General features: G+C 40.0%; 1 protein-coding gene across 3 annotated transcripts in view; it reads right to left on the reverse strand.

The window, feature by feature from the left end:
- The window catches only part of NNT (nicotinamide nucleotide transhydrogenase), a 50,114-nt gene extending 34,902 nt beyond the window's left edge, over nucleotides 1-15,212 (reverse strand). The window contains exons 1-8 of one of the 3 annotated variants that reach the window (XM_052776730.1): nucleotides 15,127-15,212; nucleotides 13,834-14,031; nucleotides 7,074-7,303; nucleotides 5,718-5,935; nucleotides 4,149-4,236; nucleotides 3,377-3,465; nucleotides 1,537-1,724; nucleotides 638-771 (exon numbers count right to left, since the gene is read on the reverse strand). In XM_052776730.1, coding sequence (XP_052632690.1) covers nucleotides 638-771; nucleotides 1,537-1,724; nucleotides 3,377-3,465; nucleotides 4,149-4,236; nucleotides 5,718-5,935; nucleotides 7,074-7,303; nucleotides 13,834-13,984 — 1,098 coding nt within the window. In that variant the 5' untranslated portion in view covers nucleotides 13,985-14,031; nucleotides 15,127-15,212. Of the gene's footprint in view, nucleotides 1-637; nucleotides 772-1,536; nucleotides 1,725-3,376; nucleotides 3,466-4,148; nucleotides 4,237-5,717; nucleotides 5,936-7,073; nucleotides 7,304-11,224; nucleotides 11,450-13,833; nucleotides 14,032-15,083 lie in introns of those variants that run through there. The other 2 variants (XM_052776729.1, XM_052776731.1) reach the window with 2 other exon arrangements.
- Between the last annotated feature and the right edge of the window lie 216 nt (nucleotides 15,213-15,428).

Consider the following 15,428-nt stretch of genomic DNA (forward strand, 5'->3'; position numbering starts at 1 on the left):
ACCAAGCTCTCAACTGAGCCAATGAACACTGGAGCAAAACCAAAGTACTTAGTTCAGTCCAGAGCAAAATTGCTTACTTTAATGAACCAATTCATGCTACTCCTAGTTTGGGTTACAAATGGTTTGGATACTTCAGGGCAGACACACTCATGTCGGCAAAGCTAAAGACAAAAACAGCACCCTCGTGAAGCTGAAATTATATTGACCTAAGCCAGAGACTTTGCACTGAAGTAACACTGACGTAGTCTGAACCTGTTTAGCTTAACTATGACAGGGACTGTTAACCTCCAGTAGTGGAAGGTGATGAGCAAGTCAAAGAAGCTATTGCTACTGCTGCCTCTTTAGGTAGTCCAAGAAATAGACACCAAACCACACCCTTAACTCAGCATTGACAAGTCACTGGACTTGGAAGTCTAAGTAGTAAGAGTTCCATACTTAAAAAATTAATGCTATTCAAAGGTATTTGTTTCTTTAAAAATCTTTAAATTGTTACATGGATGACTAGTGACCAAAAGCAAGTCTAAAGGATTACTTAAACTCAAATAGCAACATCAGCTACTCATTTTCAGCATACAGTTTACAAAACACAACGTGAATTCATGCAAATGGAGAATGATCTGCAGATTAAAATGCTCACCTTATGAACATACATTTCTCCAGGCTTTGTAGTCTCAATGTTTCCCCCAGCTTCTGCAGCTAAATCCACAACGACTGAACCCTCCTTCATTGATTCAATCATATCTTTCTTAAACAAGATGGGAGCTTTTTTGCCTGACAAGACAAGGCATAGTAAGTTAAACACAAAACACAGCTTTTTGTCTGCAGAGCTCAGGAGATGAGTTCTCCCCTTCTCACTTTCTCTCTCAGGCTTATTTTTGTAAGCAAAATTTTTAAGGTATCAGTACCTAGGATGAAATGTCATAGAAGGTTTGTTTATACAGACAGAGAGAAGAGATGCTTGAACATCTTGCTCTCAAGCATATAAAAAAAGGTATGCATGGGCAGTCTACTAAAGATGCTGGCAAGTCCAATTTTGTCCTCAGTAAACTGACAACATCCAATCTTACAATTCAAGTTACAACAACAAAAAAAAAAGAGAAACACCACATCATAAGTTATTAAAATACAGATGTTGTGCAACACAAAGCACTAAAACTTAAGCTCTAACTTAACGTTTCAATTACAAAAGACAGTACTGTTTCAATTGAACTTGTTTCAGTGCACAAGCTGGATAGCAGAAGTAGCAGTGATGCAATAAATATGCAAGAGAATTACATATTCTTACTTTATTACTATCTACTCCTTGTTTAGTAAGAAAACATGATGATATTGAGTCAATGACTGCTAGTTTGTGAAAACAGAAGTTGTAAAAAAAGGCACACACTTTAAAAACAGGCATTTATCAGGGAAGGGAAAAGGTACACGCTCACACAGACCTAATTCATTAACACCTCTGTTTTCACTGCAGGCACAGCTCCAAAACATGCCAACTTACACCAGATAAATGAAAATTAGCATCTTGCACATAAAACATACCTGGAATAAGAGCTGTAGTGATGATAATATCAACATCTTGGCACTGCTTGGCAAAGAGTTTCATTTCAGCTTCAATAAATTCTTTGGACATTTCTTTAGCATAACCGCCTTGTCCCTCTCCAGATTCCTTTAAGTCCACTTCCAAAGGCTCAGCACCAAGAGACTTGAACTGTTCCAGAGCTGCAGCTCTAGGAAAAGAAAATTGCAGGGGGGGAAACAACCACTACTTTAAAAATCAACCATGACTCTTCCAGTCTTTTTAGTAGCAGTCTTCAGACAAGAGATCTAAAATTTATTCTAGGATTAAGGAGACAGTAACTAAAGTTCTCAACTTCCTCTATTTAGTGAAAAAAGTAATTGCATCACTAACTTTAGGTCCCTAATGAAGATACTTGGATAAGGAATGAAGGCAACCTACAGCTTTCTGTATACTCAGCAGAGTTGCTCCAGGAAAGTGTCAAAGCTGGGAGCTTAACTGTTGCCTAACTCTGCTCACCCATTCCTCTTGTCATCACTAGGTAAATCTACAGCCCAAACTTAGAAGCCTAAGGTGATAAATACACCTCACCTTATTTATCACCTGTGTGATAAATACACAACCTGTGGCCCCGTCTTTACTCTGTGAAATGGGAAATACAAGTAAGTCTTATTTTCACAGGGAAAAATGGGTTTGGGGGGTAGGGGTGGGGGTGGTGTTTTGTAGTTGGTTGGTTGGGGTTTTTTTTACAGTTATTCTGTATATTTGTAATTTATTTTGCATCATGTGATATCACAGTAAATGAGACTAAATTTCAGCGTTAGGTGAACATTCACAACATGCAGAGAAATTAACACATTCTTGCACACCAAGATAAAAGTATACAGGATGCTTAAGAAGGGAATTAAAAAAATCTGAAAGCTTTTAGACAGATTTTGATCATGCTTTTATGAAGAACAAATTCCTTCCGGTTTGTTTTAAGGGATATGCAGTTTCTCTAACAAGCCAGAGAGAAGGTTTTTTCATATTGCACATCATAAATCTGGAGATATATTCATTTTTATTCTTTCATATTAGATATAACTAAGTAGCACTAGGTGCCACTTCTGCATAAAAACAAACATGTATAAGTTATTTAATGCAAACACAGTATTAAGCACATACAAATCCAATGTAAGAAGGCCATTTAATAGAAAAAAATTTCATCAAGTTCGCAGTCTGTGTAGCTGTAAGTAGAAAAATGTTTGTGCTCTGTAATTTTCCCAGTCTATTGCTCTAAAAAATGGCTACAGCACAAAATAACCCTTCCGAACATAAAGCAGAAACCCAAGGAAAGCACCAGTTAAAGCAGCTTCAGCTGCAGTTTCTGTTCTTTCTTCTTGAGTTTCATAAATAAAATAACTTGATCTCTTTCTCTCCTTCAGCGGATTGAAAGCAGTGTCTCTCCAAAGAGTTCCTAGCTGGCCTCTCTGGGATCAGGAGAGTAGAGGTGAACGAGAGTATGCAGCTATGAACCTGGATCAAAGCAAGCTATAAATGAGGGCACAAAGATTATTTCCTTACTATTTTCCCTGTGTCCCCAAGAGGAACAGAGACATGAAATTCTGGATAAAAGCCCTAACTTTCTTATTTTCATAAAGCAATGGGGTTTTTATTCATATAGTTCTGAATGATTTAATGAGAAGGACTCTTTGGAAGGTTTGGCTGTTTTGAGGTATAAAAAATGGAGGAATAATGATGGAATAAAAATGGTAGGAAAGGAATTGTGATTCAGTGCAGTACAAGTGCTTTCACTGTAATACAGCCACAACTACTTAACCTTAAAATAATTTCGGATGGATATTAACATTTTCACACACCTACCTAGTGTCAAATCCACGAACCACCGCACCCATCGATTTAGCTGCTCCTGCAGAAGCCAGGCCAGCAACTCCTCCTCCAATGATCAAGACCTAGAATGATACCATCATCGTGCTTGGAGCATAAACTAAAACTAGAGATGGTTAGAAAAGCAGCAGCACTGTACTACTTTCACAACCGCAGATATGTCTCATTAACCAGCCATTTAAACAAGCTACCTTTGGACCCAGAACCCAAAATGACTGCTGCCCCATAAATCTAACAGTTTAAAAGCTTAATTTCACTTATCTGAGAGCCAACTCATCTGTAGCTAACAATTTATGTAAGCAAGTACAGGTTTCTCATCTTTTTTTTTTCCTTCCCTAATTCTGCTTTCATTTGTCTTCAACTCAATCCACCTGCAATTTCAATCAAGCAATCCTTTACATCACAGCCTTCAATGCACTAGAAATCCCAACATCTTTGACTTTTCTTAACTGCTCCCTTGCTTTTCCCCATCTGGAAAAAAAAAAAATAATCCCTCCATGTATAGCTAGTCTGTTGTTTAAAACTAAGCAAACTTAAATAAAACTCAAATTATTCTATTATTCCCCAGAAAAACAACACTACAGGTAGTGAAAAAAAATTAGTATGGGAATAACTATAGGGATTTCTAAAGTCTCTAGAACTAGCCCCAAGGCAGGAGAAAAGCCTTTTAACACAGTTTCAGCAGTGGTTAGTTGTGCTCAGGAGCTCACATAGTCTGCTTCCACAGTACCTGTTCAATTGCACATACCTTTGCTGGGGGAACTTTACCAGCAGCTGTGATCTGACCCGTGAAAAATCGACCGAAGTGATTTGCTGCCAGTACTACAGCCTTGTAACTGTCAATAAAGGATAAACATTTATCAGTATTTTCCCAGTCTCAGTACAATTCCATTCATGACAGCAATCAAAAGTATGAATATTTGACCACGGCATGCACAGAATAAAGCAAGTTTAATATTTTACTATTGAGCACAAGTTTAAGAGTCTTCATTCATATTTCTTGCTTTTTTTCAAATCATGGAATGCATTTTCAGACAGAATTTCTGGACTGCACTATACTGCATGTCCACAACTATTCACTCTTTCAAAATAAAATTTTACCTGAACAATAAACAAACTTGCCAAAAGTTAACTTTGTGGTCTTTGAAGCTACCTTCAAAAGCTGTAACCTGAGACTTGTCAGGGAAGGAAACATGAACAAGCAATTGCAAAACCCAGCGTAGTTTTGCAGTAAGATCACTTAGACAAGCAAGAACACATTTTAAAAGGACACTCTGACCCTAACTCTGCAGAGCTATATGGCTTAGGGCAAATAGCTTAACCTTCCTACTTCTTTTGCCCCATCTGCTTTGTAGCCATCCAAGAATGGGTGGCTGGAAGCCAAGTTAACATCAGTAGAGTTATCTGAAAAAGCAGATTAGTGTGTAATTAAGTCTTTTCTTAACAACAGTGCACATTTTCTTGCATTTTTACTAACAGCGTTGTGGTTCAACAGTCCCGTTCAACTCTCTTTTCTATCTCTAGCAGGGACATACAGAGGTCTGTACGCCATAAAATTAGTTCTAACTTGGAATACAGCTTGTAGATTTTATAGCTTCAAATACATTATGAATTTCTATATTTTAGTAAAATTACACAGAACAAAAACACAGAGAAGTAACCAAACATGTACGTGGATGTATACTGCTGGTGTCCACAAAAGTGCGGCAGCCTTCTCCAAGGCTTATTATGCCTCACAAACACCATCCAAGTAAAGAGACAAAAAAACTAAAAAACAAAAAGCAATAAAGAACCTAATAATAGAAGTCAGCTTGACAACAACAACATTTTAATTCACTACAATACCTACAATACCAATCGCAAAGCATGAAGCTGTCAGAGTATTTGGTCTTTTGTTCATAACTGCCACGGCAATTGCATCCATACTGAGTGCTGTTTGGGTTAGTTAGCTCCCAACAACATCAGATCCCAATGACAGACAATCTGTGTTCAAGCTGTCTTAAGGATATCTTTGAGCCTGCTCTGATCTAGTTCAGATGAAAAAGGCACTAGACAAAGAAATCCAGGAATTAGATGAACTGCCTTCAATTTTGTTTATTTATTTATTCTTTTAAAAGCCTTGCTCTGATCTACTGCAAAGGTGACTATAAGAAACTGAAGTTGTTTGGCACCTCCAACAGTGTCACTGTGCTTGAAACAGCTGTATGAAAATAGAGATGCAGAATTGTTTTAGGTATACCTAATATCAAAGCACATAGCTTTTAATCCAGCTATACTTACTCAAGCTAGAAAGAAAAAAAAAAAGTAAGATTCATACCCAGCGATGTTGGCCATGGAGCTAAGTGCATCATATCCCTGAGCAATGGTGACTCGTGGAACCTGATCCATAGCCAAAACAGTAGTTTTTTTTTCTGCAAGTTTTTTCAGGAGGTCTGGATTTTGTGCTGGGTAGATAAAACTAACCAGGGTAGCCGCTGTCTTAAAAAGATCTGCCTCATGTACACCTAGAGCCGAGTTATATATAGGAGCCCTTACCTGAAGAAAGAGAGAAGTTTCCAAATTAATCAGAGGAAATAAATCAGACAGACTCCGCTTCCCTTATCCCAGCTTGCAGTCTGTCCATTCCCATCCACAAAGTACGCAAGGAAGGAAGTATATCAAAGGCTGTTTACACAACTGAACTGAGTAACTGCACTTCTTAACTGCAATCCATATATTAGAATTAGGTCTAGGCAGATTGATGACAGGACAGTAATAGTGAGCACACACCTTCAAAAAGATCTGATGGCCTCTAACCAGCAGTTACTGGCTTTTATGACAGACAGCTGCCCCAAAACCCACCATTTTTAAGCAAAATGATTACTGAACAGATGTGCCAATTAGGCTCTACAGGCTAAGAATCACTAATTAGGTTGTGATGCACCATTACATACAGGGAATTTCAAGCAGAAACTCAACTTGATCTGTATTCACTTCTTTTGAGTTTCTCACTTTTCTTCAAAAAGAAACCTACTTAAAAGGGTTGTTCACAAACTAGCTTACAGAAATTCTATGTTCCATCCTGACAGGATAACTTCAAATACAGGAGTTAACATAAGCCTCAACATCAAGTTTAATGTCTTTTTCTTTTTTCCTTCAGAACTCTGCATAACCTAATACCTCTCAAGCAACTTCACTTTTAGCAGTCTTCCCAGATCAACTACAACTCATCTAGTTACAAATACTTTTGAAACACACTGTTGCTGTGGAGTTGTTGGCTGTCTGATTGAGAAAAGTTAGAAACTTTCATCTTCAAAATTCCAAGCAACTCCCTCCAAAGAGTAACTTGAGTTGTATGTTACTAATTCTGGAGTAAAAGTTTCTTAGAGCAGGTATCTCATCTGATTAGAGTCCAGAACTAGTCTACCTTGCTCTAGAAAACACAACTCCAAGGTAGTAAAAAACTTGATAAGAATTTCCCCTCAATTTTTTCCAGTGCTGCCATTTACTAGTTTATTACTGTAGGTACACACCTGAGCTATTAAAAAAAAAGGACTAAAATTTAATCAGAACTTAGAATGGAAAATATTTAAAGGAGCTTACTTACTGAACTTTCAGCAAACTGTTACAGAAAAATGACCTATATGTTTCTCCAAAAAGAATGTAACAGGAAATATATTAATAAAGGAATTACTTTGACAATCAAATCAGAAGCCAGGACTTCCTTGGTCCCCTGGATCTTTGCTCCAACTTCTCTGTAATGGTCATCAGAAAATTTGGAAGCTTCTCCAGCACCAGATTCCACCACAAGATTGAAGCCTTGTTTAATCAAGGCTTGAACTCCAGCCGGTGATAGAGCCACTCTCTTCTCATTCTCAAATATCTCCTTGGGGACACCTACAGTCAGCTGTTTATAAGGAATTCCTGTAAGAGTGGCAGATAAGGCAGCATTAGTTGCACTAAAGATTAATGAATTTATATTAATGGCACTCTTCAGCGTTTTACAGACACATGCAGACTTGTCACACTTCGCAATTCTCCCTCCAAAGGGAAGAGGAAGCAGAATGGTATTTTCTGGCAGTGTAGTTTACATTTCCTTGATTACACCATCTAGAGATCCCTGTCCTCTCAGGAATCAGCAGGTCAGCGCAATCAGCCACAGAGGCAGTAACAAGTGTTTGGTGCAGTTCACACCCATCTGAATTTATACAGTTCTGATTGTGTAACTGGCATTCTGATTTATATAATACATGGTGTTCTGGTGATAACACATTCTACCTGGGGTAAGAAGAATTTAAATGCTTCTCTAGTCACTTCAACTTTATTGTGAAGAAATAAACAAATGAGCCTGAACAGCTGAACTGCATTTTAACCGAACATGTTTTTTAATGTCTATCAAATTACAGTTGTCTCAGATCACTATTAATGACATACCACAAAAGTACATTGAAAGGCACAACTACATCGATAAGGTGCTCTAAGAGTTGCTACAGAAATTAAAAATGTGAATTCAGGAGTAGCTGAAGAATAACGGAATACCCATCGACTAGTTTGTTCAATTATACTCATCTTCAATGACATCTCCTTAACTTGTTCAAAGCTCTACTAAATAACATCAGGAAACTGCTGAAGCTGCAATTCATCCATTTTAGCTTAAGGTTTCAAATTACAAGGATCTAACTTTGTTCATGTACAATTTGTGGGCTTCCAGTCTAATATCTGAGAGCTAAACTTCTCTGATCCAATCAATACATTTATTTATAAATACACAGACTTAAGCAGAATAATTGCGTATCAAACTACCACATTGCTTCCATTACACTAGACAGCATGCAGTCCAGCACACAGGCACAGTTCTGCACCAGCTTTCACTGATGTCTATCCAGAATTTAAACCTGGATTGTCACATTTATACATGAGACACTTACACCACATATATATTAATGAAATATAACTTGAGCAGCCTTAGCAGTCACTCGTATTAAAGATCAAGCAACCCAAAAAAAAAACCCCCAACACAACCAAGCAAAAAGTAGGGGGGGGGGGGGGGAAATGGAGGTTGAAAGCCTTGTTTTAAATTACAAATCTGCTTTTAATTTGGCCACTAATACTATGTATTGTGCTACAAAAATTGTACTACACTAGTAATGTGTCACACATTTTAGGAATGCCTCCTTTTCATGTTTTTTTCCTGTTTGTTTTTTAAGATGGAAACAAGCAAAACAAAGCCAAAAACATACCACACTGTAAGAGCTTTGAGGAACTGAATTATTTTAATATTTTTAAATCTAAATATATCTGTGAGGTAAAACCGGGACTATAAGGTGCTTAAAGTTGAACATCTGAAAATGTTTTAGGTTAACAACTTTCAAGATACTATCAACTTATAACATTCTGAAAATACAATACGAGTTGCTAAGAGCTGGTACTTGTCAGTCTTCTAAGCCACTAAAAAAAAAAAAAAAATTATTGAACACATCCAGCAATAAGACAGAATGAAAGATCACCAGGCAAAGAAGGGCATTACTCCTAACTATTTTTACTTTCCTTTTTTATTTATTTTAGCTCTCTATGAAATTAAACTAGTAAAATAGTAACAGATAATTTGAAGACACAAGTATTTTGGTATTTTTATACATTGGAGAACATTTAAAATTCTTTAGATTACAAGACAAAAATCAAATTCAATAAAACATGCTTTAAAGGAACATGAAGTCACAACAGGAGCAAGAATGCACATCTAGAACAACAGACCCACAAAGGTAACAATGCTTTGCAAAGATGCTTCATCAGCATACACCACATCCGAACATCACCGTGCAACTCACAGCATCCCTCACAGCAGCACTAACCACCTGAAAGCTACAGTAACTGTTGCTGTCACTTACTACAAATTGCCCTTGTCATTTGAAGAGAACTTTCTCCTCATCTCTTCTCCTAATTACTATACAATGAAGTCCTGCTTCTGATTTTCACTAAATCAACTCAGTGGAAATGAGCTTTATGGTCTTTAAGAAGAAGAAATGAAACCTAGAAGACTGAAATTTGTTAGAATAACAGAGACCGATCATAACTTCCAAAAGCAAGTAGCTCTAGGATAGAAGGCAAAAAGCTTTTCAAAAAGCATTGAGAAAATAAGAACTGGAGTGCTGCTGTCCCTTTCTCCTTTTGGAAGTTCTTGCCACAACACAAATGCAGAGGAAGGAAGGAATAAATTATAGCATACAGGGAATAGGAGGATGACTGCAAATTTAAAGGCACAGAGACACCTCACTAAAGCTTATACACTTCTCAAGCCAAAAATTTTTTTTTTTTTTTTTTTAGCTCCTAAGGCTCAAATGACAATTGATGCTTCTGATTTCTTTTTGTTCACTTGCTTTTGTGTAGGGTACCAGAGTAGAAGAGTAAATGGCTAGGAGGGATGGGACAGGAATATGCTACATGCCAAATGTGCTTCCTCGTTTCTTTCTTTCACATTGTTACATCTTGCATGCAATAAAAATAAGTAAAACTTTTTCAGATAGAAAGTATTTGCACCTTATTTAGTAAGCAGAATGATCAGAGAACAATACTGAGGACTGTGACCTCCTCCTATGCTTCTGGAAATCAAATCCAAGATAAACATTCAACAAGTCTCATTTGCCCCTCACCTTCTTTTCTCCTCTGTCGCACTACCAAATTTCTAGCAAGCAGCGAGTATAGAATCAAATTAATCAGAAGCAAAGAGATGTCAGTTTTCCAGTCTTTAGCTATAGAAGGTATAGGACATTTTTGAAGCAGACTTCCCTGAGCTATCACATCATTCAGCACCAAGATGGAGCAGATGTCTACAACTGCAAAGCAAAGATCTATGGTATGGGACAGGGTATGATAAGTACTATGTTTGAAGGAAGCTATACTATGAACACAGATTTGGTTTGTTGAACTCAGCAATTTCATCGAAGTCATTAGTTTTGAAATGTTGAAATCTAGAATTATAAACTTAGGATCTTGATTTAGGTTTTATTTTGAGAAAGCATATCTGCTACCCTTGCCACGGTTTAAAACTGCATAAGAGTGTGAAGCTTCCAAGTTGCCTTTCTAAGCCTCCACATCAGATAATCTCTTGAAGAACTGCCTTGAGTATGTTTTAGTAACTAACTTACTGCTTTATGACATCAAGAACATTTTCCAAAAACAGACCCATATACACATACCTTGAGCACCTTTTTGAGTCACATGAAGGTTTTGAATGTATTGTTCATTGAGTAGGAGATACACAGTACTTTTTTTTGATACAAAGAATCAACACCAAAAGGATTCTGCCACTATCAAAAGCGGAATCATAAAATTTCACAGGCCTTAGAATCTTAATATGGAATGTACATAAATTAGAATTTAGAAAACCTAGTACGAAGCCACTCCTTCTCATCCCCTTAACATAATCTCAACTGTGTATGAGGACATATTCAAAGCACAGTCTCAAACTTCAAGTAAACAAAGTAAGTAGGTAGTGTACATCTCCAAGCTTCAGAAATCAAACAATTAAAAGTAACTATAAAAGTGATTTTCTCCATTTAACTTCCATCTACAAACTGAGTGTTTAAAGAAGATCCTAAGTTAAAACTATCAAAAGAACTCAGAACATTGTATGTAGAGAAATAGAGAAAAATACAGGTTTTTATCTCCTTAACCTGATTTCAGAAAGTAGTCTGTAGCAAGATAGTATCAACAAACACTAGAGACTGACTTAGAGAAAAGAGAAAGAAGTTTTGACTATATGCCACATGTTCTGGGATGGGAAAAGAGGATAATCTGCCTAATTTCTAAGTGACTCTAGTATCAGCTTTAAACAAACTATCTCACCTGTTCTGAAGATGAAGACATATTCCGAAGAACAGCAATATAATGTTGGCAAAAAGAAAAGAAAAAAAAAATAGTACAGAAGATTAAACAAACACCTGATCCCCCTTCTTATACAAGCAAGGAGATACAAAAAACCCAAGGAAATTAAAGAAGAATGTCTATGGTATCTAAATAATGTACAGCTTATCTAGAGAATTAATTGACAACAAACTGTTACAGGTTTAAAAGTTCTGCAAGATTCAGAAAAAAAACCAGGAGATTTTAAGAAGCATCATCAAAATAAAAAGGACATTAAAAATCCCACAATAGAGAGGGGTAAAAGTCACAGAGCTGTAGGACAAACCAATCTGGAAGTATATTGGAAACCTCAGAGTCAGTCACTCCGTAAGCACGTTTCCCAGGGCTTGGGAAAGTTTTGCATCTGTTTCTGAAGCATCTGGTGCTAGCAACCATTTGAGACAGGTTACTTGTTTACTCCTGTATGAAAATTCTTATGTTTCTAAGAAACAAAGAAAATAGCAGCAAAATAAATAGCAGTAAGAAAGGTATCCATCCTCCAAGTTCACTTCTCAACTGACTCCAAACCTCTTCACTCCTCAAGCAGCTGTCACTCTTGTACACAACGTATCCTGGACTAAATGAAAGCTAATCTGAGAGAACAGAAGTAGTAACTACAGGCTTCAGAAGAATTACTGTGACACCAGTCTTTTCAGAAAACTTAGTATGACAGTGATTTTACCGAGTGTCACTATAATCAAAGATAATTTCTAAAAGTAAGAATAAAATGTAGTTATTTTATATGCTGTTAAATTTTTATTCAAGAGCACTTAAAAAGTATACATAGGCAATAGTACTGCTGCTAATTTGTCATTCAATGGCTGTTTTATCCTTGATTTGTCCTCTACTGAATGGCAAATCTCATGTTACCAAAATGAAGGACAGCTTAATTATCAACCAAAAGACTTATCAAACTTATAATTCTCAGCATTAAATAACTGCATTGCATGAATACTACTTGCCCTTAAGTAAGGGCTTCCACACAATAGAGCCGAAGGGACAGTACTGAATAGTTAAACACATGACACTAATCAGAATTCTCTGTCCTTGTGGAAAAATTTCTGAAAAGTGATTCATAAAAACAAGAAAATTCACACACACACAGACGAGCATACTGATTTCAGTAAAACTGTAGAGATCTTTCAGTTTCATGATCAAATTTGCGGTCAAAGTCAAATACAAAGATTGATTCCAAACTCAAACAACAAGGGCACTTACCTGGGACATTTGAGAAAGAACTTTGAACCTAGTTTCCTACGTCCCAGGTTAACACTCCCAACCAAGGGACAATTTGCCATATCAAGACAGACAGATTCTCCTTCATTCAGATACTTAATATGGAAAAAAAAAATATATTTGGAGCATGACAAATCTGTCAGTCAGAGCAAAGAAATTCAGGTTTCACCATGCAACTGCGGTAAAAAGCCATGCAATATACATTATCAGGAGCCCTCAGAGTAAAGAAATTCCTCCTCTCATCACATTTCTTCAGAAGCTCCAAAACATTGGATCACTGACTTGAAAGGACCCCAAAATGTACCAGCTACGGTTAGTATTGCCAGAAATTGCATACAACAAAGGCTTCTCAGAGTTATACAGCCTAAACTTATGTCCTGTGTTTTCACAATCAGACACTTCTGTTCACAAACAGCTCTACTTTTCTAATACTAATGCAGCTACGTACTGTGTATGTTTGCAAGAACCGAACATCACGTGTATGATCAGTCTAACTCTCCACATCAATCTGTCACAGAGAAGGCTCTAGATCTGCCCTGAAGTAGAATCTCTAAATTCCTTCAGGGAGACACAACCCATGCAGGATAATGAGTGAAAATATCATTAAACCAGTTTTATACATTCTCCAGTCTTCTAGTTGTCAGGCTACACACACCATAGGATAGAGCAAGAAGATGTCAGTTCTGATTTTCATACAGCAGGCTCACATCATAAACTGGAACCAAGGATGCCCCCATTCCCCCCCCCTTTTTTTTTTCCTGAAAATACCTGAACCTGTCCATTATCTGCACTAAAATGTAATTATCACAAATATACCAACACATGAAAATGAGTACCAGAAGTTCTTCAAGGTGGTACAACATAAGAGTTTCCTGAACAAAGTTAAGAGATCTTTTTAGATGGGATAATTACATCTACATACCGTCATGCTTGCAAATGCCCTCTTTGTGAGGGCTGTATTTTCCCCTGCACAGAACTGCACTACCAATACTCAGGGGAAACTCAGGCTTTTAACTAAGAAAAGCCTTTTTTTAAATACTTTTCTCAAGCAAGGTGTCAGCAGGAACTCTGACCCCCTACCCACTAAAAACTATTTGGATCCAAAGTATTCATAATAGACACAAACATCTTCTGCATAAGCCCTTTAAAACCAGTGTAAAATTGTACTGCAAGTGACTGACTCACATATGCTGCTGGCATGATTTGAAAGTGTTCTTTTTAAGTCTTTTCTGCACTAATGCATATCTGAAAGAAAAATTCAAGTTATCTTCATGTTTTAAAATAAAAGATTATTTACAACAGTTTACTCAATTTACCTGGCTTTGGAGCTGCCTGAGATGTGAGCATCTGGTGGGTTCTAAACATTCGCAAACATGGCATCTTTGCAGAATGCACCTTAGGTGGTAACACATTGCCAAACACAGGAGTTGAGCACCCACTAACAGCAATACGCAGAAGGCTTGCCATTTCGCCCAGACCTCACAGCAGACCCCTTGCCACGTGTGGAATCCCTGCTGCACATGCAAAAACAAAATAAGAATTATTAATGATAGTAGACAGAAGGTATGTAAACTCGGCAGCTTAAGTCCGGTCGACTGCCAGTAGCCATGAGATGATCATTTCTCCCCACCTTTTCTTTCTATGTAAAAAACAAAATCAACTTTGATTTCAAACTGAGACAACTATCAAACTAAAGTAACAAGCCCATGGGAGGCCTGACATTTCAAGCTGACCTAGAGATCATATTTCTGTCACTCATGACCGTATTCTCTTTACACCCTTGCTCTAAACAAGCAACTCTGACACGTGAAAACCTCCTGCGCCCCAAGGAACCAGACAAACAATTCCAGCCCCTGCCAGAGCTCCCGAAGCAGTTACCCTGAGTGGGACAGCAGCTTACAGGCACTCAGGAGACATACCGACGCAGGCACTCAGAGCGGGACAAGCGGGGCAGCGGGCAGGCTAGCCGGGCCGCCCTCGCTAGCAGGCGGCTACTGGCTGCCGGCGGAGGGAAAGGCTCTTCGCCCGAGACCCCGCCGTCCGCCGGGCTCCAACGTCCCGTCCCCTCCCGCCTGGCCTCACGGCGGCAGCCCACCGCTCCCCGCCCGCCCGGCCCACAAGGCAGCGGCCCCGTTTCGCTCCCGCCGCTATTTTTAGCCCACGGCCACCGACTGACTGACCTTGGGCAGGCAGCTCGCCCTCCGGCGCCCGGGCCCGCCGCCCGCCACCACCCCCCGCCGCCACAACGGCTCGGCGGCGGCCGCCGCCGCGCCCGCCCGGGTGGAAGCCCGCAGCCGCCACCTCTCCGCTCCCCGCCTGGGAGCACTGCCGGGGGCCCCTTCCCGCGCCACCTGCCTCCTCCACACGTTCTCCCTCCCACACGTCCGTCCGTCCGTCCGTCCTTCCTCCCACCCTTCCTTCCCGCCGCTCCCGGGCGCTGCGAGAGCGGGACACCGCAGCCTTCCCCTCCGCAACAGCCGCCCCCCGCCCGCGCCGGGAAATAAGCGGAGGCGCCGGCGCCCCCGGCCCCGGGCACAGCCCCCTCGGCCTGCCGCTCCGCGCCCACCAGCCGCGCCGCTGGCGCCGGCCCCGCCGCGGCACTGACCGACCTTGGGGCGAGGCGGCGCCGTAGTCCCGTCCCCGGCGCGGCGCGGGGCGGGGCGGGGGGCGGAGCGGGCCGGGCCTGCCCGCCAACCCGGAAGGAGTGAGGGGACGGCGGAGGTCGGAGCTGTCGAGTCACGCGGCGTCCCCGACTCCGATCTGGAAGGGGGCGGCGGGGCGGGCGGGGGGGTGGGGGGGTGGGGAGGTGTCCGTCACGTGGCACCTGCGTGCCGCCGGCGGCTCGCGCTCGTGCCCGCGGCTCGCGCTCGTGCCCGCGCCTCTGGCGCCCGCGCGCGCGGCTGAGGGGCGG

Source organism: Harpia harpyja, chromosome Z (genome assembly GCF_026419915.1).
Source record: "Harpia harpyja isolate bHarHar1 chromosome Z, bHarHar1 primary haplotype, whole genome shotgun sequence".
NCBI lineage: Eukaryota > Metazoa > Chordata > Aves > Accipitriformes > Accipitridae > Harpia > Harpia harpyja.